Here is a 27,988-nt window from a genome sequence, read left to right as displayed (position 1 = left end):
CCCTGTGGAACGCCCTCCCTTCAGATGTCAAGGAAATAAGCAGCTATCTTCTCTTTAAAAGACATCTGAAGGCAGCCCTGTTTAGGGAAGTTTTTAATATTTAATGCTGTATTAACACTTGATTGTAAGCCGCCCAGAGTGGCTGGGGAAACTCAGCCAGATGGGCGGGGTATAACTAATAATAATAATAATAATAATAATAATAATAATAATTTATTATTATTATTATTATTATTATTGGGTTCCCTGAAGCCTGACCTCCCCCCTGACTTTCTGCCTCTTCCTCTTAGCCTCCACCCCAGCCTTCCCCTTCTGGCCACGGCTTCTGGCCAGCGCAAATTCCCTGACCTGTGGGACAGCGAAGACGACGACCAGGAGAAAGGGAGAAGGCCATCCGCTCGCCACCAAAACCACGGCGACAACTCTCTCCAGCTCTGGTGGTGCTCCCTGGGCACCGGGGCGGAGGAGAAGCCCCAGGCCCACCCGTAGCCTCGGCCCCCTTCCTCGTGCCTGCTGGGGTTTGCCAGGCGGCCCAACGCCAACGCTTGATACTGCCACAGGGCCGTGAGGGTGCGGGACCTCTGGCGTGCCACAGGTGCCCTCGGCCCATGAACGTTGCCGTGTTTATATGTTTCTACGCGTGGCGCTTTTGTACCAAAGAGAGAACGTGCGTCGTGCGAGGGGACGTTTGAAAATGGTGCGTTTTTTGAGAGGACGGAGCTGGGTGTTGCCGTAGGGACTGGATTTTCTGCATGCTCTGAAGGAGAGATGTTGGGTCAGGGCAGAATTGTCACTGTGCCTCTGTGGGTCGGAGGCACGAGGGTAAGGAATCTCTCCTGTCTCAAAAAAAACCAACATTTTCCTTCTCTCGCCCGGCTAGCGGAAAGATTTTGGTTCATCTGTTTGTCGATCTGAGTCTTGCGCTAGGGAACTGTGTGTGTGTGTGTTTGCTTTTTTATATAAGGGGAGTATAATTGCTTCTTTTTGGATTTTTCCATTGTCCCCCACTTTTCTGTGCTATGTAAATAGTTTTCCACCCCTTGCCCAACGGGTGGGCCGTGGTGCTGACTCGCTTGGGCTGTTGTGGTGGGTTTCGTGAATGTTCCTGACCAGTTGCTGTTTCCTGGCAAAAGAATACGTCCTCTCGTTGGCAAGTAAGTGTTGCAGGTGATTAATAAAAGTTTATGATGATCGTACCTCTTGTTTTTCCTTAGTCTTCTACTTTCTAGAGGGGGAGGGTGTTGGTGCGAATTTTGACGCAGGGTTACGAAAAGATGCAGAGGAGGTGCTGTTTCTGCGCATGCGCACGGCGTGGTTTAGAGCTTTTGCGCATGTATGTGCGGCAAAACCCAGAAAAATACTTCCGGGTTTGCCATGTTCGTATCCCGAAGGATACGTAACCAGAGGTGAAGGCAACTAGAGGTACCACAATAATAATAATAATAATAATAATAATAATAATAATAATAATAATAATAATTTATTATTTGTACCCCGCCCATCTGGCTGGGTTTCCCCAGCCACTCTGGGCGGCTTCCATAGAAACCAGAAATACAGTAAAATATCACTGGTCCTTCAGGGGCACAGTTACCCTATTCAGGACCAGGGAGTCCTCCACACCAGCCCGACCCCTGTCCCCCAAAAACAGTACTTCTGTCTTATCAGGATTCAACTTCAATCCATTAGCTGCCATCCATCCTCCAACCGCCTCCTGGCATTCATACAGGACCTTCACCGCCTTCACTGGTTCTGATTTGAAAGAGAGGTAGAGCTGGGTATCATCTGCATATTGATGGACACCCAGTCCAAACCCCCTGATGATCTCTCCCAGCGGCTTCACAAGTGAGGGCCCAGGGGTCTGAACACTCATCCCCCCCCACTACTTTCTGAACACGGCCCAGGAGGAAGGAGCGAAACCACTGTATGACAGTGCCCCCAGCTCCCAGCCCCTCTAGACGGTCCAAAAGGATGTTATGGTCGATTTTATCAAAGGCCCCTGAGAGATCCAGCAGAACTAGGAAACAACTCTCACCTTTGTCCCTAGCTCGCCGGAGATCATCAACCAGTGCGACCAACGCAGTTTCAGTCCCATGGTGAGGCCTGAATCCCGATTGGAAGGGATCCAAATGGTCCGCATCCTCCAGGCGTGCCTGGAGTTGTTCAGCAACCACGCGCTCAATCACCTTGCCCAAGAATGGAAGATTTAAGACTGGGCGATAGTTGGCCATACTGGCCGGGTCTAAAGATGGTTTTTTAAGAAGCGGTTTAATGACCGCCTCTTTCAGCGGATCTGGGAATGTTCCCTCACAGAGGGAAGCATTCACCACCCCGCAGAGCCCATCGCCCAGCCCTTCCCGGCTTGCTTTTATTAGCCAGGATGGGCAAGGATCAAGGAGACAGGTGGTTGGTTTCACACGTCCAAGCAGCCTGTCCACATCCTCGGGGGTAACGGATTGAAATTGTTTCCATGCAACTTGACCAGACAAAGCTCTAGCACTCTCCCGCCCCAGCCTTGCTCCCACGGTGGTGTCTAGCTCCTTCCGAATATGAGTGATTTTATCTGCAAAAAACTTTGCAAAATCGTTGCAGGAGATCTTGGGGTCTTTACAAGGCCCCGGTGGTAAAGGTGGTTCCGTTAAATTGCGAACCACCTGAAAGAGTCTCCTGCTGCTGTTTTCTGCAGATGCAATAGAGGCGGTGAAGAAAGTCTTCTTCGCCGTCGCTATCGCCACTTGGTAGGCTCGACGTTGAGCTCTAACCTGCGTCCGGTCAGATTCGGGGTGAGTTTTCTGCCACCGACGCTCTAGCCGTCTCAGTGATTGTTTCATCGCCCTCAGCTCCGAAGAAAACCACGGGGCTGTCCGGGCTCCATGCAATCGGAGAGGGCGCTTCGGAGGCAGACAGTCGATAGCCCTGGTTAACTCCGCATTCCAGCGGGCCACCAGGGAATCAGCTGAAAGGCCATCAACATGGGATAAAGCATCCCCTACCACTCTCTGGAAACCATTTGGATCCATTTAGTGGCGGGGGCGGACTATCCGAATTGGTCCCACCTCCCTGCAGAGGGGAAGGGTCGCGGAGAAGTCAAGTTGCACCAGGAAGTGATCTGACCATGGCACTTCTTTCGTTTCGCTTTTACTTAGTGTCAGATGACCCATGTCACTAGAGGTGAACACCAGGTCTAAGGCATGTCCATGACTATGAGTTGGGCCAAACGTATTCAGGGACAGCCCCATGGAGGCCATGCTTTCCACGAAGTCCCGAGCGGCCCCTTGTAAGGTCGTGTCGGCATGGATGTTAAAATCCCCCAGGACAACCAAGCTAGGTGTCTCCAGGAGAAAATCCGCCACGACCTGAAGCAGCTCGGACAGGGAATCCTTGGTGCAGCGGGGAGGTTGGTACACCAAAAGGAATCCTGTACTGCCCCTATTGCCCAACTTCCAGAACATGCACTCGGAAAACTGGGTCTTCCCAATAGGACGCTTGGTGCAAACTAATGACTTCTTAAAAATCACTGCAACCCCCCCTCCCCGCCCACATGAGCTGGGTTGCTGTGCGTAAGAGAAACCTGGTGGGCAAGCAGCGGCAAGGACAGGCCCATCTGCTTCCTCCAACCAGGTCTCTGTCACACATGCCAGGTCAAATCCTCCATCCACAATCAAGTCGTGGATGGCAGTGGTTTTATTCATCATTGACCTGGCATTGCACAGCAACACTTTCAGGTCATGTGGGTTTCCCCTGTTGATTCCAGTATCCATCCGGTCAAGGCCAGACCCAGAGGCAGGGATAGTCTTCAAACAACGACTAAACCTGCCTCCTCGGTAATGACATGGTCTGGTCTTAGCGTAACTCCGCCTCCTGCCCATGATCACCGAGATCGGATGTCCCAGTGCTTCCCCCCCTGTGGGACTTGTCCCAGCCATCGTATTGGCTGGGGCCCCACTCCCAGGCAGCCCTGATCCCGCCCCTTAAAAACAAAACACAAACTATACAGAACCAATAAAACAACAACAAAAAGGAACAGAACAATTATACTAAAATTAATCCCCAACCAACTATCCATCCCACCCACCCCCAACAAAGGAAAAAAGGGAAAAAAGGAATAAAAATTTAAATTGCCACCGACTGCTTGAGGACATTTTAAAGCACATTAACCACCTGGAACAGGGAAGCAATGGCAGAACACTTCCCACCCTTCCCCAAAAGTTTGTTCCAAAAGTTTGTTCCTGGGCCAGTTGGAAAAGGCCCTGGAAGGGAGCAGGCCCTGCAGTCCTCACCCAGCCGATGGCCCAGCCACTGTACTTTAAAAGGTCTAAGACATTTCCTGCCCATTCTGAAATTAGGATTATTATTTATTTTCTAATCTTAAAAACAGAGAACCTTGTTTCATGCAAGCATCAGCTGTAAAAATGTATGTTAGTCCTGCAAGGTAAGTTAATGCAGAGAACTTGCGGTGTATTTTTAAATACAGGCTTTCAAGTTGCATGGGTTTCTGTTGGGGTGGGGAGAATTTGGGACTTGTGATCGTTGCAAATCTTGGCCCTCACTTTTACATGGAAATAGGTCAAACAAGGGGTGAAGTTTGAAGCTTGTTGTTGTTTAGTCATTTAGTCATGTCCGACTCTTCGTGACCCCATGGACCAGAGCACACCAGGCACTCCTGTCTTCCACTGCCTCCCGCAGTTTGGTCAAACTCAACTTAGTAGCTTTGAAAACACTATCCAACCATCTCGTCCTCTGTCGTCCCCGTCTCCTTGTGCCCTCCATCTTTCCCAACATCAGGGTCTTTTCCAGGGAGTGTTCTCTTCTCAGGAGGTGGCCAAAGTCTTGGAGCCTCAGCTTCAGGATCTGTCCTTCCAGTGAGCACTCAGGGCTGATTTCCTTCAGAATGGAGAGGTCTGATCTTCTTGCAGTCCATGGGACTCTCAGGAGTCTCCTCCAGCACCAGAATTCAAAAGCATCCATTCTTCGGCGATCAGCCTTCTTGATGGTCCAGCTCTCACTTCCATACATCACTACTGGGAAAACCAGAGCTTTAACTATACGGACCTTTGTTGGCAAGGTGATGTCTCTGCTTTTTAAGATGCTGTTTGAAGCTACCCACATTTTAAAATGGCCATTGTGGATGAGATGAGGGGGGAATATTCTTGGTGCACGAATAATTTCTAGTCCTTTATCTCAGATAAGCAGGAATCATTGTTTGAATTTCTTGTTTTATTGGCTGTTATGGGAAGGGTGCTGCAAGACTCGCTTAGTACCATAAGGGGGCAGCCTCTCCCCACAGATTTCTTGCTTCTGTAAATCTGAGACGCGGGTGGCGCTGTGGGTTAAACCACAGAGCCTAGGACTTGCCGATCAGAAGGTCGGCGGTTCGAATCCCCGCAACGGGGTGAGCTCCTGTTGCTCGCTCCCTGCTCCTGCCAACCTAGCAGTTCAAAAGCACGTCAAAGCGCAAGTAGATAAAGAGGTACTGCTCCAGCGGGAAGGTAAACGGCGTTTCCGTGCGCTGCTCTGGTTCGCCAGAAGCAGCTTAGTCATGCTGGCCACATGACCCAGAAGCTGTATGCCGGCTCCCTCAGCCAATAAAGCGAGATGAGCGCCACAACCCCAGAGTCGGCCACAACTAGACCTAATGGTCAGGGGTCCCTTTACCTTTATCTATAATAATAATAATAATAATAATACATTGCTCAGGGCAACCCAAAGTGACTTACAACTAAACAGACAGACGAAATCCTCCACAGAGAGATGTTAAAACCAATGGGGGGCGGGGAATGCATCAGAAACATCCCTCCCATTTCTGAAAGTTGGGGAAAATATGGAAATAAGTGTCTGACTGGAGCATCATCCACCATTCCCTTTTACTTTGCATTTCTAGGCTCACAGCCATCTAAGTCCCTTCTCCAAGGCTTTTCCCAAGCAATCGGAGACTGCGCCTGCGTTCAGCCAACCTCCCCTCTGCCCTTTTCATGCCTCTCCTTGTCCTGGGTAAAAAGGTAAAGACCCCTGGACAGTTACCTCCAGTCAAAGGGTTCGTCAGGGTTTTCCAAAGCGGATGAGGAGCCACCACGAAAAAGGCCTCCTCCTCGGATGTCTAAAGTCTGACGGTGGAAACCGGAGAAGATCTCCAGGTGATGTTCATCAGAGGTGAGGAGGTTCATATTAGGTCAGGCAGGTCCTTCATCACATTTGGGGTGGGGTGGGTCCCGAACTTCTCCCGTCTCCCAATTACCTTATTTTTTGCTCTATAACACGCACCCGACCATAACACGCACGTAGTTTTTAGAGGAGGAAAATCCGTAGGCATGCCACCCGTAGGCATTCCCTCCATAACACGCACAGACATTTCCCCTTACTTTTTAGGAGGAAAAAAGTGAGTGTTATGGTGCAAAAAATACGGTAACTTCCATCTCCAGGGCTGGTCCCCATGAAATCACAAGGGCCGCCCCAAGGTCTCAGGTTTGGGACTTGAAATCTTAGGGTCTGGGATGCTCTGGACTTGACCACCCTATGAGTAGGTGACCCAGAAGAGGGTGCCCTTTTCAGCCATCTCCCTTCCCCCCCCCAAACAAAATATGGATTTCAGTTCCATGTGAGATGCTAATGTTCCAACGGGCCTTTTTAAAAACCACAGCCTTGGCCACAAATTTAAATCTGCAAATTAGGTATTGAATTTTTTTTTGTTCGCCAGCATGCTGGTTTGTGCACCTCGGTGGGGTGTGTGTGTGTGTGTGTGTGTGTGTAAGTGGATTTTGAACATTGGAACATTTTTATTGTTGCGTCTTTTGTAGCACCAGCAGGTGTGAGCGGCTCTTGAGGGCAGCATCCGCCTCAAAGAAAACCAGCCTGCGGGTGAATTAAAACAAATTTAATTCTCCGTCCCTGATTATCGCCGTAAAGAAATATAACTCTCCTCACGAGGACGAGTGGGGGACAGCTTTCTTCGGTTCAAGGAGCCCTTGGTCGCCTCCCCAGAGATGATACGTCACTTAATTTCAAAATAAAAATAAATCCCGGCTTCTTCGCCCAGCCTGAACGTAACTAGGTTTCAAACCGGCCGGTAAAAGGGTTTTTATTTTTATTTTTTGGGGTGTGTGTGTGGTAGTGAGCATGATTTGCACACACACACCCAGGCTCCCTCGCCTCTTATCCTGCTGGCTCTGGGCCCCCCCTGCCATTGTGGTATAAATAGATGCTGTTAATGGGCCCAAAGTGAATTCTTGCACGGAGAGGCGGTTGCCCGGCAACCGTGTAAACTGAACTGGCCCCGGTGAGCGGGTGTGCGTGGCTTGCCTGTGTATAGGGACATTTCCTCTCTCACTAGGCCTAGCCCAGCCATTTTCGCCCCCCGCCCCAAGGCCAAAATGATAAAAACGATCTCAAACGGGTCCAGTTTCTCGGACGCACAATGAGGCCTCCTAGCCTACGTGCAAGCGATGCCCATCTGCCTCCAGCAAACCCGTTGTCTGGGCTTCATCCTGGCTCCCAGGCCAGGAGAAGGCTGCCTCTGAGCACGTGCGGGGTGCATTTCTGCAGGAGACCGCAGGCTGACTTTGTTCAGCCGGAGCATATCAGAAAAGGAGGAGCGGTAAATTTGGTGGCCACCTGTACTGTTAGCGTTGGTAATGAGAATGCTGATTATTTGCATCCCATATATTTCTTTTTAATTTTTTATTAATTTTATTGAAATGATTTAGAACAGAAATCAGTTACACCGACAACAAAAACAGAACAAACTGCTACCCTTGACCCACAAAGCAAAACAGGAAGATTTATGGTTCTTAGGTTACAATTTGGGAAAATCGTAAAAATAATTCAAAAACAAGGCAGTGGAGAAGGAGAAAATAGAAAACCGTGTACAGGATGAAGGAGGTCAAAAAAGAAGAATTTGGAATGAAAATATGGTGTGTGTGTGTGTGTGTGACAAATTTCTCTTTTCTTTTTTGTTTTAGTGTTTGGTTCTGTTTTACTGTCTTGTTTGTTTTGCATCCCATATTTTTCATCTCAGGAGCCTGTTTCCCTGGTCAAACAGTGCTTGCCACTTTCCCTTTTCTGCACAATTTTTTCATTGAAGCTTTTTACGACACAAAGAGAATCTCCTTTATTGCAATCCAGATCGATTGGTTCGGGTGGTGCCCGCTCCATCTTCCGTGGGACAAACCCTTCAGATAAGGCCAGATCTTTATCTCTCCCCCACCCGTCGGCCAACTTTAGGAGGTGGGCAGGGGGGCACCCATCTGCCGATAAAATACTTTGCGATGACGTCTCAAAACGCTCACCTGTCAGAGCTGGCCTGCGGGGCGAAGGGTCTGCTTTGCCGGCGCGTTCATGCTGGCAAAACGGCACCCGTTTAACGCCAGCTGATTGGCAAGTGGCTGTCTTTTTGGCACCCAAGGATGTACTAATCCAGGCACGTCCAACAGGTAGAGCATGATTTCCCGGTAGATCACTGGACCATAGCTGTCAACTTACAGATTTGAAAATAAGGGACCAGCAGCCTTGAAAATAAGGGATCAGCAGCCAAAATACAGTGGTGCCTCGCAAGACGAAATTAATCCGTTCCGCGAGTCTCTTCGTTTTGCGGTTTTTTCGTCTTGCGAAGCGCGGCTATTAGCAGCTTAGCGGCTTAGCAGCTATTAACGGTTTAGCGGCTTAGCGGCTATTAGTGGCTTAGCGGCTTAGCGGCTATTAGCGGCTTAGTGGCATAGCGGCTATTAACGGCTTAGCGGCTATTAACGGCTTAGCGGCTTAGCGGCTATTAACGGCTTAGCGGCTCTTAGCGGCTTAGCGGCTATTAACGGCTATTAGCAGCTTAGCGGCTATTAGCGGCTTAGTGGCTATTAGTGGCTTAGCGGCTCTTAGCGGCTCTTAGCGGCTTAGCGGCTTTAAAAAAGGAAACAAGCTCACAAGAACTCGCAAGACGTTTCGTCTTGCGAAGCAAGCCCATAGGGAAATTTGTGTTGCGGAACGACTCAAAAAAATGGAAAACTCTTTCGTCTTGCGCGTTTTTTGTCTTGCGCTGCATTCGTCTTGCGAGGTACCACTGTAAGGGATTTTCCGGGCACAGGTATGTTCTGCAAGCCCCCTCCATAGAGGCTGGCCCCTCTCACTGTCCTCGGAGCTTGCTTACCTGTAACCTCCTCTGGCTGATATCCAGACCAGGGAGATTTTGATAGGCGACATTTTCCCAAGCGTGGGTAAAATGCACAACCCCTCCCTCCTTCTTCCGCAGGGGAAAGAAAACAAGTCAGAAATCTATTTACATGATGTTTATTTCTGACATTACAGCACTAGAGAAAAACACGTCCTTTCAGTTCAGTTCTTCTAGCATGTCTGACAAACTTCCTGAGCATGCGCACACAGAAGGTTTCAAGTTACACTCTTCACAAAGACTTATCCAGCCTGTGAACGTCCTGGGAAATTCTTCTTTCCCACAGATAGGCACATCATGTGATGTCAACAAACTGGCTGTCTGCAGCGGTGATGTTTCCATATACTGACATGTTCAGCTTCTGAGCCAAAGGCAGAAAGCCCAGCCGGCAGCCAAACGAAGCCTCAAGCGGTGGTTCCCACAGCGCAGCAACCCGGCAAAGGGGATGCAGCAAGGAAAACCACCGTCCCCTCTCCGCTGGGAAGCGCTGAGCAAAGGCGAGTCCCCAGGCAACGCGGCCGATTTGATTGGCACAAGGCATGCAAGCTCCACCCCCCAGTCATTCTCAGACTCCTTATTGGGTGAGCAACGCAGCCAAGCAACACAGTTGGAGCCTCCCTCCTCCCTGCCGGCAGGGAGAGAGGGAGAGGAGCTGCTTCCTTTGAAACTCGGGAAATTTAAGGGACATCAACAATAAGGGACAGCAGCGGGACACGGCGCTGGGATAAGGGACTTTCCCGCCAAATAAGGGATGGTTGACAGCTATGCCAAGAGACTGCGATCTACTCACGAAGTTAAAAACTGGCAAGAATACTTTAAGAATATTTTAAAAATCACGGTATAAAAGGAAACTTCTTGGCAGAATTAGACTGAACCTTGCATTGTATAAATATAAGTTTGTAGGGAAGTTAACAGAAACTATATAAGAAATATGTAACTGTGCGGTATAAAATAATCAACAAAGTACAGCGAGACTAATTGGAAGTCATTTTTAATTTCCTGTTTTACAATCGTTCACATCATTGGGAGTATAAAGGATGTTAGTTATAAGAATTGTGTTGTTTCATATACAGTATTGCTACTGTCTGTTTGTCAATTTATAGTTTGTTTATTTGACTGTACATTTGTCTGTTGGTTGGTTTGCTTTCCTGGCATAAATGTATGTATTTTAAAACAATAAAGATACACACATTCAAAAGAGTTAAAAACTGGAAGTGATCTACCTCCTTATTGGGGGTTCAGGTCAAAGTAAGTTGTTGACCTTTTTTTTAGGAAGGAAAACCCTTTTTTGGGGGGTTCAGGTCAAGGTTGCTGGGCTTCTTTTAGGGGAGCCAAAGGTGTTTAGCTTCTTTGGGTAGAGCCAGTGATCTACCGCAGATGTCTAGTGCATAGCTGTCAACCATCCCTTATTTGGCAGGAAAGTCCCTTATCCCAGCGCCGTCCCTTATCCCAAAACACTGTTGCTGTCTTTAGGTTTTATTTGATTTGTTTTTTATCTTATATTTTGGAAATGTACATCCAGTTGTTTTTTTCCTTTACATTTTTTTTGGGGGGGGCCCAAGAGAGTGGGGCCCTAAGCTGTAGCTTGTTTAGCTTACATGTAAATCTGGCAGTCATTGCAGTGGGGACTAGATGACCCTCGGATCCCTTTCCAACTCCATGCAGTTCTATGATTTGCATAAGGACGCACACCTGTGTGTGGCCAGCTTTGGCAAAGGCCACAGACTGGGGCTGATTCTGCCACTTTCTCCGTAATCTGTTCTGTCTGCTTCTCTCTCCACTGTCTCGGCTTGTTCCTCCTCCCTCCTCGAAATCACCTCTTTCTTAACACCTCTGTGCCAGGGAGAGAGAAGGCAATTATTTGGAAAAGAAGTCATGGAGAATCTTTCCTTCCGTGTTTGTCTCTCTGTGAGATCACCTGGATACACAGGTTAGCTGCACAACCTGGTCAGGACTCGAGGCGGTTTGCGCAAATTCAAACAGCACGGATAAAACGCAAAAAGGTAAAAAACATACAGAAGACAACGGTTCGAAAGGCAATTGAACTATAAATAGAACTAAAAATTTAAAAATTAATGGACTATGCAGAATTAGACAAGATGACAGGAAGGATTCGAAACCTGCGGGATCAGAGATTCTCAGAGGACTGGAGTAAATATGTGAATTATCTGAAAAACAATTGTAATCAACAGCTAGTAGGATTGCAAGAAGTTTCGTAAGGAGGACTATGTGAAATGTTACAGAGAAAAGTATGAAGAAAATTATTAGTGAAGGACTATTACAAGTAATAGTGAAACTATTGAAATGCAGATTAAGTGATAAAGATTGAAAAATCTTCAGATGTGGTTGATGGAACTCCAAAACACTGAATGAGATAAGAAAATATGTTGTATGTTTTTTTGGAAATTTCATGTAAAAACTAATAAAAATATATTTAAAAAACCTAAACTAAAACTTAACAAAAGGAATATTAAAATACAGATAGCCAAAACGTCAAAGCACTCTTTAAAAGCCCTTTCCTGAAAAACAAAAAGAAAAAGCATTCAGTTCCCAAAGGCCTGTCGGAATAAAACCGTCTCAGCCAGCTGACGGAAGGGCAGCAGAGAGGGAGCCAGTCTGGCTTCTCTAAGCAGGGAATTCCAAAGTTGCCTGCGGGGAGCCACCACCAAGAAGGCCCTGCCCCGCATCCCCAACAAGCGTCCCTGTGAGGGGGGAGGGACTGAGAGTAGGGCTCCCTCAGCCTTTGAAATTGTTATAGGAGTGTAACTGGGAGGTCTCCAGCTGCAAGATAAAGATTCTGAGAACCAGAGATTGACCTTGGACCATTCAAAATGTTGATAGGAGAAGTTATTTTGACTGCATTATGCAAGACAAACTATTTGCTGGAAGAGATTCACAAAAAGATGGATGATATGACTTTTAAAATGGATAATTTGGAACAGAAAGTGACTAATATGAGACAAGCGAGCACCAACACAGAAATAATTCAGGACCTGGCACAGGAACCTACCTTGGCAGAACAAATGGTGGAGGAAAAGGAGAAAGTCATTGTTTTAGAACCTAAAATAACACAAGCGGGATCCTTAGTTCTACAGAAGCAAATTGAGGACTATAAATTGAGGGCTTTTATGATTGAATCTAGAAAAAGCCAGATTTTGAAGATTGGATCCCGGCTTGGACTGAAGAAGGAAAGTTGGAAAGATCTCTCTATCCAGGGATTAATTGACTTTTGGGACATGGACTTGGATTTGAAGGAGATTGAAGTTTTGGGGGCTTTTGGATCTGGAGGAATCTTGAAATACGTCCTGAAACACTGTATAGACCCTAGCTTTAACTATGGAAATTTGGCTGAACTGTCCAGAAGGAATAAAAGTAATGTTAGGATAGAGCTCTCTCGAGACTTGCTCTCAAGCATTAAAGAATATGAAGAAGATTTGCGGAAGGGACATGGAAAAGAGTTAAGAGCCTCGGACATAAGATCTCCAGGTTGATGGACTATATGGAATTGACGGAAAGGACTGGCAGAATCCGAAACCAGGGAGAGGAGTTGATGGAAGAAGATTGGAAAACTTAAAGTTTATATATAGAAATATCGCAAAATTAATGAGTGATAGAAAAATGATGGATTGATATTTTATGGACTTAGCAGAAATGTTATAAGGAGTTAAACACATATAAGCATTTTAGTTTTAATGTTAAAATAAGGTAAAAGGGAAAAAATTGGTGAAAGGAGGGAAAGTAAAGTTACATTATATTGAGATAAATTACAGAACAAAAATTGGGAAAGATGGAAAGGATTTGCTGAAATAGATAATTGAATTAGAATACAAAAAAGGGAGGTGTGAGGAGGTGAAGGAAATAAGCGAATGAAAAATAAGTTGGGAAGATTAGTTGTGTTTTTTTTGTTTTTCTCTTGTTGTGATGTGTTGTTTTGTTTTTGTTTGGTGTTATTGTTTTTACTTTTGCTTTTTGTAACCCTTGAAAATTTTAATAAATATTATTTTAAAAAAGAGAGAGAGTAGGGCTCCCTCAAAGATCCCTAGCCCCAGTTTTTATCAACTATTTTCAAATATATATATATATATTTGCTAACAGGAGTGTCCTCCCCCCACCGCAATGTATCAATAGCACATTTATGGGTAGAATTAGGTGGGGTAAGAATTTGTTGAATCTATTTGAAAGAATTGGAATACAAGAGGGGGTGGGGAGGGGGAAGTCCTGGAAAGATGATATTGAAAATAAGGCCTTAAATTTGGATGTTTTTCTTTTTTTTTGTTATATTTGAAAATCTTTAATAAATATTATTAAAAAAAAAAGAATTAGATTTCCAGTCCTCACTTCTCACAGGTACGGGATCAGAGGGTGATGGTTACTCTGGATTACCTAAAACCAGAGTAAACGTTTGGAGGTGTCTCAGGTTATGGACATGTTGGGATTTCCTTCCTACGGAGATTTTTCAGACAGGCTCAAGCGCGGTACAGAACATCCTGTTTCGGACGCCGAGGGTTAGCTAAGACGTTACGAAGACTCCTTCTTCCTCTCGAGATTGCAATTTATTTTTCTGACAGTTATCCCTCTGTGAACATGCTTCTCATGCCTCTGAGAGGGTTGGGGGATGAACGTCCCTGCTCCTCTCCTGAGAAAGAGAGGGGGGGAATCTCACTGCTGAGACCGTCCTTGCAGTTTCACTCCTTTGGGAGGGGTAAGAACAGAAGAATAGCCTGGGATAGCTCAGGCAGTAGAGCATGAGACTTTTGATCTCAGGGTTCTGGGTTCGAGTCTCACAGGGGGCAAAAGATTCCTGCTTTTCAGGGGGTTGGACTTGAAATTAAAAAATTAAGGAGCGTCTCCACCCCCATCGTTCTGTCCGGACACTGAGGTCCAGCTCCGAGGGCCTTCTGGCGGTTCCCTCCCTGCGAGAGGCCAAGTTACAGGGAACCAGGCAGAGGGCCTTCTCAGTGGTGGCGCCCGCCCTGTGGAACGCCCTCCCACCAGATGTCAAAGAGAACAACAACTACTAGACTTTTAGAAGACATCTGAAGGCAGCCCTGTTTAGGGAAGCTTTTAATGTTTGATGTATTACAGTATTTTAATATTTTTTTGGAAGCCGCCCAGAGTGGCTTGGGAGGCCCAGCCAGATGGGCGGGGTAATAATAATAATAATAATAATAATAATAATAATAATAATAATAATAATTTTCATAACTGCATATATAAACCACATGTCTGAAACCCCACAGAAAAAGGCCTGAAACCATTTTGTCCCTCCCAAATTGACCTCAAATATTTCTCTGCAAGGTCGAAGGAAAATGGAAAAGCCTCCCCATTGTCTTTTCGTTCTATCCTGTCCTAAGGGTATGTCTGTGTATGAATAGGGTGAGCCTGTGACCTGGCTCAGGAACTAAGTATTTGTCATTACAAAAGACAGGCCAGGCTCCCCAGGGTATCCAGTCAAGTGAGCATTAGCAGGTAACTTGCCAGACAGGAAGTAAACAACGCACTTAGATTTCTGTTGTAGAGCACCTTTTCTGCAATGTATGTATGATGTTTCTGGGGGTGGGCTTGGACTCCAGGGTGGGCAATTTAAAATGTCTATATAAGGGTGGGCACACCTGGGTTCTGAGTTCTCCTACTTTCCTGCGTGTGAGGGGAGCACCCTGTTGCAACAGATCAACAAAGATCAGGCTTACGAGCTGCTTTGCTTCACAATATTCTCTAGCTGGCCTCTGCTCTTTTCTCCGACCGATGGAGAACCTACAAAGGACTCTATAAGGGCTCTTGTGTCCCCCATAAGGGAATAAGGGCAGATTTTCGTTTATTACAGACTAGTTGACCATCCAACTCTTTGATTCAAGATGGAAGCAGGCTCATTGCCCAATGAGTCCAGCATCTTGTTCTTACAGATATCAACACTAGATGCTTGTGGGGAGCCCAGATGATGATGATGGATTTATTAATTACATCTCTATAGGGTCCTTCATCTGAGGATCATAGGGCGGTTTACACTATAGTTGGCCTCTCTCTGTCTCGAAAGACTACACAGTGCGCTTTCAGGGGTGAAATCCAACCGCTGGAGGATCGCAGCGCCTGCTGTGGCTGCAGAGACCAGTAACTCATAACTGCTGCCTCCTGCGTTGTTTTTTGCTGCATTAGTAGCACCAAAGTGACCTCCTTGGGGTGCAAGCCTGGGCAGTGTGCCTGGAGGTCCTGGGCTGTCCAGACGACACTAACTTGCCACCCAGGGCTTCTGTCAGGTGTGTGTGCAGGTGCCAGGCCCTGTGACCAATAGGACTCTGCTAGACTGGGGCCTTCCTAAGTTTGTTCTGGAGGGGCAAGGCGTGGCCACACAGGTGAGGCCGATTGGTAACTCACTGCACCTGGTGGCAAGAGCCGGGAAGGGATATAAGGTCAGTGTTTCCCTACAGCTCTTGGCCACAGCAACACACTTCCTGCCTTGGGTTTCTTGCTTCCTGATCCTTGAACCTCGGCTTCTTGACTCCTCGCTTCTTGATCCTCGGACCTCTGACTTCTTGACTCCCTATTTCTTGATCCTCGGACCCTTGACTCCTTGCTTCCTGACCCTCGGACCCTTGGCTTCCTGAATCCTGGCTTCTGGACCCCCGTTCCTGCTCCCACCCCGCCATCTTGCCCCCAGTCCTGACGTCCCCTGCCGGGACTTCGATTGCCTGTGAACCGGACTGTGACAGCTTCTTTATAGCAGGCATAAGCAAACTCGGCCCTCCAGATGTTTTTGGTACTACAACTCCCATCATCCCTGACCACTGGTCCTGTTAGCTAGGGATGATGGGAGTTGTAGTCCCAACACATCTGGAGGGCTGAGTTTGCCTATGCCTGATTTATATAGTCCCCATCTATTCTGCCTTGGTCAGACCACACCTGGAGTCATGTGTCCAATTCTGGGCGCCACAATTTAAGGAGGGCATTGAGCAGAGGAGGGCAGCCAAGATGATGAAGGATCTGGAAACCAAGCCTGATGAGGAACGGTCGAAGGAGCTGGGTATGTTTAGCCTGATGAGGAACGGTTGAAAGAGCTGGGTATGTGGGGACAATCGGACTTGAAAGCAGCATGAAACAAGATTTGGAATACCCCATAGGCTTCACCTTTAAATATGGAGGTTTGGCTGGAAGAAATTTGGATCCTGCTGGGCTGGAGCTCCTCCGAGACTTGGCGTTCAATATTAAGGACTATCAAAAAGACCGGCAGAGAGGAAGTAAGAGAAAATTAAGAGCCTCGGATGTTAGATCTCCAGGCTGATTGTATATTGAGACAGACTGACATCTGTCAGGGACTGAAACCGGGAAGGGGGTATGGGTGGAATAGAAATTGGGAATTTACAAGGTATATAATCATAATTTGTTTTATTTTTCCTATTGCTATTTGTATGAAAATTGGGAAATTCGTGGAAGGGAATCATGGTCGATCTTAGAAAATGTTTTAAGAATAAGTATTGATGTACAAGTTTGGATGATAGTTAAGTTTAGATAAAGTAAAATTGGGTTTTAAAGTGAATTAAAAGGTGAGGATTTGCTGAGCTAATAATTTGAATTGGAATACAGAGAGGGGAGGTATGAGGAGGTCTGAGAAATAAGTCAAAAGAAAAGTAAGCAATGGAAATTCTATGTGTTTTTAATTGTTTTTAAGTTTTGCATTTTTGCATTTTTATTATTTTTCTTTTTTGTCTTTTTTGTGTTGTTTTTGCATTTTGTACTGTCTTGGAAATGCCAATAAATATTCATTAAAAATAAATAATAAATAAATAAATAAATAAAGGAGCTGGGTATTTTTAGCCTGCAAAAGAGGAGACTGAGAGGAGATGTAGCAATATTCAGTATCTAAAGGATACTTCCACATGGAAGATGGAGCAAGCTTGTTTTCTCCTGCTCTGGAGGGTAGGATCTGAACCAACGGACACGAGGAAGAACTATCTGGTGGTAAGAGGTGTTTGACAGTGGAATGAACTCTTGTCGGAAGGCGCTGGGACCTTCCTTCGTTGGAGGTTTATAAGCGGAGGTTGGGTGGCCAGCCGCCTGAGTGTGATTCCTGCATTGTAATAATAATAATAAATTTTATTTATACCCCACCCTCCCCGGCCAGAGCTGGGCTCAGGGCGGCTAACACCAATAAAACTCACAGTAAAAACATAATAGGGGGGAAAGAGGGGGGGGGACCAATTTAAAATACAGGTTAAAATGCAATTTAAAATGCAGCCTCATTTTAAAGTAGCTGATAAATCAAGACCGTAAGGGGAGGGAAACATAGGAGTCAGACCGAGTCCAAACCAAAGGCCAGGCGGAACAGGATTGTAGGGGGTTGGACTAGATGACCCCGCGAGGTACCTTCAAACTCTACAATTCTACGTTCCCGTGCTATCGGCAATAGTACGTAAGAGCACACGAGAAAGAGACTCACCCTGTAGCCAGGCCCCTCCCCACTAAATCGACTGGAAATATAGATTTCCTTGTGAAATTGAATCTAAGATGAATGTATTGCAGAGCTGTTGACAAGGTCTGTCAGTGTTTCCATCGCTGCACTATATTGTATTGTTATTTCTGTCAGTTACACGGAGTACTTCCTACACTGTTTACGGGCCCAGTTGACTTTACCTGGAGATCCTTACTTTTGTGTTTGTGGTTGATCTGGCATAGAGAAACTTTCTATTTTGCTTTTAAAGGCACCCTTGAGCTCTGGGGGAATCCAAAATCGCTCCAGTTACGTCTCCTTCCGGTTTTGTTCTTTGGTGGTTCGCTGTTTCTTTCCCTTGGGACTGGAAAAACAAAGCAAAAAGTGCTTTCCTCATGTAACGATTGCAACTGTTTTAATACAACAGGGCAAGACGTCCCATATTTCATCCGATATATAATTCCGTCTCCCTGCCACCTGTAAAACTGATAGACGAGCCATTGTTTCAGGATCAAAATGCAATATACACCCTCACGTCACAGAAATAAGGTTCTTTGAAAGCTACTTGGGCGTTTCGATCCCTTCTCTGCAGTTGTATGTTTCACCCCACAAAACGCACAACGTGCAAGGCAAATAACCCAACGTCCTTATCATTTAAGAACAGCCATTACTTTGTCTAATCCTCTTTTAAAGCCATCTAAGTTGGTGACCATCACTGCCTCAAGTGGCAGGGAGTTCCATAGTCTGCGAAAAAAGGACTTTCTTTCCTGAATCTCCCAACCTTCAGCTTCGTTGGAGTTCTAGTGTTAGGAGAGAGGGAGGAAAACTTCTCTCTACCCAGGATGCAGTCACAAACGGGGTGATTTGGGACCTCCTAGCTCCTGTACCCTCCACCTTCCTCCTATCAAAAGTTAACTTAGCAGAGGAAGAAAGGTCTTTGGCTTCCCCTGCTTATCACCGAATCATAGAATGGCAAAGTCGGAAGGGTCCCTGAGGGTCATCTAGTCCAACCCCCTGCAATGCTTGCTCGACGTGGAATTTGAACCCATGGCCCCGAGGTTGAGAGTCTCCTACTCTGCCGACCGAGGCACCTCAACTGATTCTTATAAATGGATCCTCATAACCGGAGATGGGATTGGACTTGGGGTGTTCTGAATGCCATGTCATCCTGTTTTGTGTTCATGCCACACTAGGTGCCTGGGTTTTGTGCATTGTGCGCTGAGCACAGCGCCAGCTAATCTGTTATTTTGATGGTTGCTTGCAGATATCCCAACAGGATTTTCCTTTTCCAACACAACACCTTAAATCTGCAGCCTCGTTCTTAAGCACAGGAGATTCTTGCCTGGTCTCTGCATGGGGCGATGTGGAGAGCGCTAAGATCATCCCTTGGTTCTCAAACTTCATCCGTTCCAGAAGTCCGTTCCAAAACCAAAGCACGTTCCAAAACCAAGGCGCGCTTTCCCATAGAAAGTAACGCAAAACGGATTAATCCGTTCCAGACTTTTAAAAGCAACCCCCCAAAACAGCAATTTAACATGGATTTTACTATCTAACGAGACCACTGATCCATAAAATGAAAGCAATAAACAGTGTACTGCAGTCACACAATCAATCAATCAATCAATCAATCAATCGGTAGCTGAACTGGGTTCCACATAGTCACAAAAATAATAAAAAAGAGCCCCAAAATGCAAAATAAATAGCGAAAACAGACAGAGCGCAGTGTGACACTCAAAACTGAAGTGTGGCACTCAAATTGGAAGTGTAACACTCAAAACGGAGCATGTTCGGCTTCCGAAGAAACTTCACAAACCAGAACACACACTTCCGGGTTTGCAGTGTTTGGGTTCCAAGTTGTTTGAGAACCAAGGCGTTTGAGAACCAAGGTACCACTGTATTCCACCTTTATTCATTCGTTTGTTTGTTTATCTAGATCTATCTATCTGTCTGTCTGTCTGTATCTATCTATCTATCTTTATTATTACTATTACTATTACTATTACTGTTACTATTACTATTATTAATATTACTATTATTATTATTATTACTACTATTACTATTATTATTATTATTATTACTATTACTATTACTATTATTACTATTACTACTATTACTATTACTATTACTATTACTATTATTACTATTACTATTATTACTATTATTATTACTACTATTACTATTACTATTACTGTTGTTATTATTATTATTACTATTACTACTATTACTATTATTACTATTATTACTGTTACTATTATTACTATTACTATTATTATTACTATTATTACTATTATTATTACTATTACTATTACTGTTACTGTTACTATTATTACCATCCCAACTTTCTCCCCTGAAACTCAAGGCAGCTTATGGATAAAAACAGGAGATTTCTGTATGATCTGAAAGCTTGCATCGTTTTAAACACAGGTTGGTCTGAATGAAAGATATGGGCTTCGATTTGCTCTGAAAAGTTTATTTATTCATTTTGAAGTCTGCTCAAAAGGCTCAGGGCACGGACCCCAACAGTACAGAGAATCATAAAGAGGGCCGTATGCGTGTCCCACACAAATGTGAAACTTGGTATAAGCGCAGAATTCAACACCCTGGTGGCAGTTGTTTCTTGTGATGCAAATGTACAGGACAGCCATGAAATAATAATAATAATTTATTATTTATACCCCACCCATCTGGCTGAGTTTCCCCAGCCACTCTGGGCGGCTCCCAATCAAATGTTAAAAACAGTACAGTACAGCGTTAAATATGAAAAACTTCCCTAAACAGAGCTGCCTTCAGATGTCTTTTAAAGATAGGATAGCTGCTTATTTCCTTCACATCTGATGGGAGGGTGTTCCACAGGGTGGGCACCACCACTGAGAAGGCCCTATGTCCCTGTAACCTCACTTCTTGCAATGAGGGAACCGCCAGAGGGCCCTCGGCGCTGGATCTCAGTGTCCGGGCTGAACAATGGGGGGGAGATGCTCCTTCCGGTATACAGGACCGAGGCCGTTTAGGGCTTTCAAGGTCAGCACCAACACTTTGAATTGTGCTCAGAAACGTCCTGGGAGCCAATGCAGATCTCTCAGGACCGGTGTTATGTGGTCCCGGCGGCCACTCCCAGTCACCAGCCTAGCTGCCGCATTCTGGATTAATTGCAGTTTCCAGGTCACCTTCAAAGGTAGCCCCACGTAGAGCGCATGGCAGTAGTCCAAGCGGGAGATAACTAGAGCATGCACCACTCTGGCGAGACAGTCTGCGGGCAGGGAGGGTCTCATCCTGCGTACCAGGTGGAGCTGGTAGACAGCTGCCCTGGATACAGAACTGACCTGAGCCTCCATGGACAGCTGTGAGTCCAAAATGACTCCCAGGCTGCGCACCTGGTCCTTCAGCGGCACAGTTACCCCATTCAGGACCAGGGAGTCCCCCACACCCGCCCGCCCCCTGTCCCCCCAAAACAGTACTTCGGTCTTGTCAGGATTCAACCTCAATCTGTTAGCTGCCATCCATCCTCCAACCGCCTCCAGACACTCACACAGGACCTTCACCGCCTTCACCGGTTCTGATTTAAAGGAAATCTTAAGGCGCTGGAGCAATGCAGATTGAGAGGGTGGGGCTTCAGCGCTGACGGGAGGCAGACATACGCAAAGGAAGCACAGTTGCATATATCCTGCATAAACTATCTAAGCTAATTGGAAGTGTTAAAGGCGTGTGCATCTCTAAGAGCCAGAGAGATGGACGAAAAAATTATTGCTGAAAGCAGTGCTCTGTATGTTTTGTTGCAAGAGAATGTGAACACGGTTGGAAATTATCGCAATCCTGGCCTACCTTGTCAGGCTGTTGCAAAGATTTTTTTATCAAACAGAACCTGAGAATATGTTGAGGGCTTGACGCCCTGAAGGCAGGGAAAAGAATTCAAAATACTCTTTCCCCTGTTTGTTTCAGAGATCACCTCCAAATTTGTAAAACTGTACATGGCACGGAGACAGTGAAAAGTTTTTCTCCCTCTCTCATAGCGCTGGAACCCGTGAACATCCAATGAATAATAATAATAATATATTTACACCCCACCCATCTGGCTGGGTTTCCCCAGCCACTCTGGGCGGCTTCCAACAAGAGATTAAAAATACATTAAAACATCAGTCATTAAAAACTTCCCTCAACAGGCCTGCCTTCAGATGTCTTCTAAATGTCAGGTCGCTGTTTATTTCTTTGACATCTGATGGGAGGGCCTTCCACGGGGCAAATGCTGGAAGATTCGGGGATGAGAAAAGAAAGCCGTTTGCCTCTGAAAGTTGGAGGCGACAATGTTTCAGAATACCTGTTGCAAAGAAAGAGAGAAAGAGAGAGGGAAAAAAGAGATGGGTCTTGAGTTCGAATCCTGATTGCAGCTTTCCTTTGGGGGAATCTGACTGGCCACTGTGAGAACAGGATGCTGAAACACTGGCCTGATCCTGCAGGCTTTCCCTATGCCCACCTGTCTCCTTCTAAGCGATTCTCTCTCTGTTCTTGCCCAGCCCTGCTCAGCATGCAGACAAATGTATTAAACATTCTTTTCCGCCACCTGCCTTCGCCTCTTCTGCTCTCCATCAGGAATCTGTCTCGGTCCAGAGGGAGGAGGACCGGCTGTGCGTGTGTCTCTGTTTCTTGGGAGGGGGGCTTGTCTCCCCAGTGGGGACCCGAAGGTTTTAGTCTTCGACTCTGGGCAGCCAGCAGGGAGCCTTGCCGGCCCAGGCTGTGTGAGCATATTCATTGGCTATTTGCATTCAAATGCCCAGGCTTCCTAAGGGGAGCCCAGGTAAAGGACAAAGTTATTATCTTTCCCGGTTATTATCTTTCCAGGTGGAGGGGAAGTGGAGCCCAATGGTCAGAGCTCGGTTGACAAGAGAGGGAGAGAAAGAGAGAGAGAGAGAGGAGAGGATTTCTGAAAACGGGGCGGATTTCAGGCCCAGTGTTTGGTAGGCTTTTCTCGCGTTCAAGAAACCTTTGTTTTTTTAAAAAAATTGGAAATTCAATAAAAATTATATTGGGGTGGGGGGGATAGAAACCTTTGCCAAGCTAGGGTACCAGCAGGAGAATTGCTGCTTTGCAACTCTTGGTAGGTGTGGCTCGGGTCTGGCGGAGAGGGAGGTGCACTCTGTGTATGTTCAGAAGCACATGTATCTTATCCACGTGTTCCAAGGGTGGGACCCTGGTTCAAAAGCAGCCCGTGACTCACGCAGCATAAACAGGGACTGATGTTTCTTAGCCCCGCAAGGTGTGCTGCGAAGGGATCTCGCTCGTAATTCCTGCATTGAAGGACCCTCGTATTTACGGGACCGCCTCTCCCTGTATGCCCTTCAGAGGACCTTAAGGTCCATAAATAGCAAGAAGGGGAAGAAATGGAGGCAGTGAGAGATTTTACTTTCTTGGGCTCCATGATCACTGCAGATGGTGACAGCAGCCACAAAATTAAAAGACGCCTGCTTCTTGGGAGAAAAGCAATGACAAACCTAGACAGCATCTTAAAAAGTAGAGACATCACCTTGCCAACAAAGGTCCGTATAGTTAAAGCTCTGGTTTTCCCAGTAGTGATGTATGGAAGTGAAAGCTGGACCATAAAGAAGGCTGATCGCCGAAGAATTGATGCTTTTGAATTATGGTGCTGGAGGAGACTCTTGAGAGTCCCATGGACTGCAAGAAGATCAAACGCATCCATTTTTAAGGAAATCAGCCCTGAGTGCTCACTGGAAGGACAGATCCTGAAGCTGAGGCTCCAAGACTTTGGCCACCTCAGGAGAAGAGAAGACTCCCTGGAAAAGACCCTGATGTTGGGAAAGATGGAGGGCGCAAGGAGAAGCGGACGACGGAGGACGAGATGGTGGGACAGTGTTCTCAAAGCTGCCAGCATGAGTTTGACCAAACTGCAGGAGGCAGTGGAAGACAGGAGTGCCTGGCGTGCTCTGGTCCAGGGGGTCACAAAGAGGCAGACACGACTAAACAACAACTGTAATGTTTTGATACTCTGTCATTCTTTATTTGATACTTTAAGTTAAATTGTAAGGTGTTTAAAATATAAATGATTTCAATGAAATACACAGTCTTGTAAAGAAGGGGGGGGGGGGATAGCAACACCCTAGTGGTCCCGGGTCCTAAGGAAGTCAGATTAGCCTCAACCAGAGGCAGGGACTTTTCAACACTGACCCCGACTTGGTGGAACACTCTGCCTCATGAGACCAGGGACCTGCATGATCTGATTTCTTTCCGCAGGGCCTGTAAGACAGTGTTGTTCCGCCTGGTCTTTGGCTTGGAATCAACTTGATCCCCTCCCTCTCTTTCCTTTTTCCTTCTGTGATGGAACTCCTATTTGGGGACTTCGCTGGCTTTTTTCTGGCCCATGTAGGACCAGTCTGGATAGTTAGCCTTGGTGAAGACTTGATGTTTTTATCCTGCAAAAAGTTTTTGATTGAGTTCCACTGAAGGGAGGCTGCATTTTAATGTTGTATTTTAATCTTGTTTTTAAATTGTGTCTTAATCAATTGTTTTATATCTGATGTTAGCCGCCCTGAGCCCAGTCTTGGCTGGGGAGGGCGGGGTATAAATAAATTATTATTATTATTATTATTATTATTATTATTATTATTATTAATTATTAGATGACCCTTAAAGCCAGGTTCCCACTTAGGCAAATCCCAGAGACCCCTGAACTCCTGCTCCCACCTTTGATTTCATTGCAATTTTAGATTTCTTGGAGTCCTGCCTTTGAGATATGTATATATATTTATATATACAGATATATATATATATAGAGAGAGTGTGTTGCTATTAGGGGCGGTTTTGAATCTGCAGCTGGGGTGAACGTGGGTGTCAGTTCCATCCGTTGCATGTGATAAAGGATTCCTGCAATAAGAACACCTCATGGACTGAGCAGAAAAGGTGTTTTTTTTTTTGGAGTGTGTGGAGACGAGCCAATTCCACTCTGCGCATGGTCAAAGCCCCATTTTTTCCCCTCAGGAAAAGCCTATTGGTTTTTGCAGTTGTTTCAGGGGCTTCTTATGAACAGAGGTCTCGGTTAAAAGTCCATTTACAGGTCTGAGCCATAGCTGTCAACGTTTCCCTTTTTTAAAAGGGACTTCCCTTATTCCGAATAGGATTCCTCGCAAGAAAGGGGGAAAGTTGACAGCTATGATCTGAGCTGAGTTTAATTCTGAATATCACCAGGTTTTACTGGTCATAGAAATAGAGGTTACAACAAAAGGAAGGAAGGAAGGAAGGAAGGAAGGAGTAGACAAGCCTCAAAAACATATTACAGCACATATGATTAAATCATTATAATACTGCTGTTTAATCCTGTGGTATCTTTGTTCCTGGTGTCCTTTCGCTTCCTCGCCTCTAGATGGTGCTCTTTTGCTACTTGAACTTTGCTCACCTTGATTCCCTACAAAGTGGAGGTCAGGACACTCTGTGTGTGGAGTTTTGTGTGGTTGTGTTTTTGTGTGTGTGTTGAGGACTTGCAACTCTCTGTTCTCTTCCCCCTGCCCCCCAGCCCCCCCCCCAAAGCTAATACACCTTTGCAGTACTGTCTCCTTAAACAACCCCATTGAAAAATCCCTGGCCACATTTTCTGAACGACCTAACCTAAACAGGCACCAAATTCCCTTTAAATAAGAGGTTTTTTAAAAGATCTCGTTTATTTTATCCTACCTTGTCTCAAGAGCTCTGGGCGGGTCAACATCACCTCCCTTCCCCACACTGCTGTCCCCTTTCGCTTCCTCTCGCCCTCGGATTTTCCATGAGGGCTAGAAACTTCGCTTAAGGCAGCATAAAGGTAAAGGTAAAGGGATCCCTGACCATTAGGTCCAGTCATGACCGACTCTGGGGTTGCGGTGCTCATCTCGCTTTACTGGCCGAGGGAGCCGGCGTACAGCTTCCGGGTCATGTGGCCAGCAGGACTAAGCCGCTTCTGGCGAACCAGAGCAGCGCACGGAAACGCCATTTACCTTCCCGCTGGAGTGGTACCTATTTATCTACTTGCACTTTGATGTGCTTTTGAGCTGCTAGGTTGGCAGGAGCAGGGACCAAAGAACGGGAGCTCACCCCGTCCTGGGGATTCGAACCACCGACCTTCTGATAGGCAAGTCCTAGGCTCTGTGGTTTAACCCACAGCGCCACCCGCGTCCCTAAGGCAGCATAGAATCATAGAATTGTAGAGCAGGAAGGGACCGCTAGAGTCATCTAGTCCAGCCCCCTGCAATACAGAAATCTTTTGCCCAACGTGGGATTCGAACCCACAACTTTGAGAGTCTTGCACTGCTTGTGTACGCAGGCAATATATTGGGTCCTTTTGGAGGGATAGAGGCCCAGACCTGCCCATCAGAAATATTGATTTTGAGGCTTCCCCAATCTGAGGATTGGTTTTCCAAAATGTAGGCCTTCAGGGAATACTTTCCACATCCATTGTCCTGGACGGTGCAGATGATTCTGGGGGGATATTTTAAGAGGCACACACTCTGTTCACATGGCCTGTTGGAGTCTCACTGCCACCCGTGAACTGAGAGCGCCCTGTTAGAACAAACTCAATTTTCTTTTCCTGGGGGGCAGGGAAGACTGGGAGCGGAGAGGAAAGTCGTCCTTTGCAACTGGACTTCTAACAGAGAGATCCCTTTTCATAAGAAACTCCGACCCCCTGAAACCACTGCGAAAAACAACCGTTTTTCCTGCGGGGGGAAAAACCAAAACAGGGCTTTTGCAGAATTAGGCATCTTGACCAATATTTTTCCTTCTCCCCTCACAATTGTTCCTTTTTTAGAAAAAACAGACCACAAACTCAAGCAGGTTAGAGTCATGCTGCAACAATGCAAACGCGAGCCTACTAGCCCTCATGATTCTAAAATGAACTGAAATTGCGTGAACCCTTTGCCTGCGGCAACCTCACGAGGTAGACTAAGGGGAAGGGGTGGCAGCTGGAAGGTTCCCAGATATTTTCGGGATGGTGGAGGGGAGGAATTCTTCCGTCCCTCTTTCCTCCTTGCCTGACCAGCAAGGAAGCCCATCAGATTGCGCCCAATAAGCAGAGGTGCAAATTTGCTTAACTTGCACGGTTTCCGCAGCTTGCCGTGTCGGATGCTAGAAGTGTAAGGTGTGCACATTCTTGTACGAAAGTCTGGTTCCCAAGGAGTGGCTCAAATGAGCTGCTTATATATTTAGGAGGGCGTGTGTGTGTGTAGGGGAAAGTCCACGGAGGTGATGCAAACGGCTTGAGCCTTTCCACACCTCCGAAAGGAAGAACAAGCAGAACACCTGGAAAATGGAGCAGGCAGGTGTTGACGTCAGCCTGTCCATCTTCTGGGTCAAGAATGGGAGCAGCACAAATCTTCTCCAGCTTTTGCCTATAGATTTAAACCTCAGGGGACATTTTATCATATGTGGTGGGATTGTAATGTACCGTATTTTTTGCTCTATAAGACTCAAATTTTCCCTCCTAAAAAGTAAGGGGAAATGTGTGTGTGTCTTATGGAGCGAATGCAGGCTGCGCAACTATCCCAGAAGCCAGAACAGCAAGAGGGATCGCTGCTTTCGCTGCACAGCGATCCATCCCTTTTGTTGTTCTGGCTTCTGAGATTCAGAATATTTTTTTTCTTGTTTTCTTCCTCCAAAAACTAGGTGCGTCTTATGGTCTGGTGCGTCTTATAGAGTGAAAAATACGGTAATTAAATTTTTGGGGGAAATGACATACAATGAATTGAAGAAAATGTTCCACTTAACATTTGTTTAAAAACCTGAAGCGTTTTTGTTAGGGATTGCAGGGAAAGACCTGCCAAAAAAGCTGAAAAACATCTTATTGTATGCGACAACAGCGGCGAGAGTCCTAATAGCAGAAGGATGGAAGACTGAAGAAACCCCAACTAAAGAATCATGGCAAGAAAAATTGATGGACTATGCAGAGCTGGCAAAATTGACACATAAGCTGCGGGACAAGGATAACTGTGACTTTAAAGAGGAATGGGAACCCTTGACAAAGTATTTGAAGATGCAACGAAGTGAATTGGACTCCTTGGCAAGTTTTGAATAAACATTCACAAACTTTTTATTGACAATCATTAGTTAAACAATTTAAGGATTTATACAACTTTGTAACATGCAGAGAAGAGCATTCACCGAGAAACCAAAGACTGGAACTGAGGGAAGTGGGTTTTGTGTGGGAGGGTGGGGGAAGGGAGGAAAATGGGGGTGGAAATTAAGGATGACATGTTTTTGGATAATATGTTTTGTTTAAATCTTTGATTAATATATATATATATATATATATATATATATATATATATATATATATATAATAAATAAAATAAACCTCAAGTCATGTTTTCGAAGGTTTTCATCTAGGGACAGCTTGTCCTGCAGTCCAGAAAGTTGAATGTTGCCTGAGCTTCTTTTCTTTCACAGAG

General features: G+C 45.9%; 1 protein-coding gene and 2 long non-coding RNA genes across 4 annotated transcripts in view; 2 read left to right on the top strand and 1 right to left on the bottom strand.

The window, feature by feature from the left end:
• The window catches only part of LOC307202385, a 55,174-nt gene extending 53,978 nt beyond the window's left edge, over positions 1-1,196 (top strand). The window contains exon 2 of the long non-coding RNA XR_013832874.1: positions 1,160-1,196. This is a non-coding gene — a long non-coding RNA (uncharacterized lncRNA). The remainder of the gene's footprint in view (positions 1-1,159) is intronic.
• Positions 1-1,196, top strand: part of WRAP53 (WD repeat containing antisense to TP53) — a 28,364-nt gene extending 27,168 nt beyond the window's left edge. For both annotated transcript variants that reach the window (XM_079951966.1, XM_079951967.1), the window contains exon 11: positions 291-1,196. In XM_079951966.1, coding sequence (XP_079808092.1) covers positions 291-489 — 199 coding nt within the window. In that variant the 3' untranslated portion in view covers positions 490-1,196. The remainder of the gene's footprint in view (positions 1-290) is intronic.
• LOC307202372 overlaps positions 1-27,988 on the bottom strand; it is a 359,370-nt gene that overhangs the window by 68,106 nt on the left and 263,276 nt on the right. The window lies entirely within an intron of this gene.

The sequence above is a fragment of the Podarcis cretensis genome, assembly GCF_951804945.1.
Source record: "Podarcis cretensis genome assembly, chromosome: 13".
Taxonomy (NCBI): Eukaryota; Metazoa; Chordata; class Lepidosauria; order Squamata; family Lacertidae; genus Podarcis; species Podarcis cretensis.
This window is presented reverse-complemented; position numbering and strand designations above follow the sequence as displayed.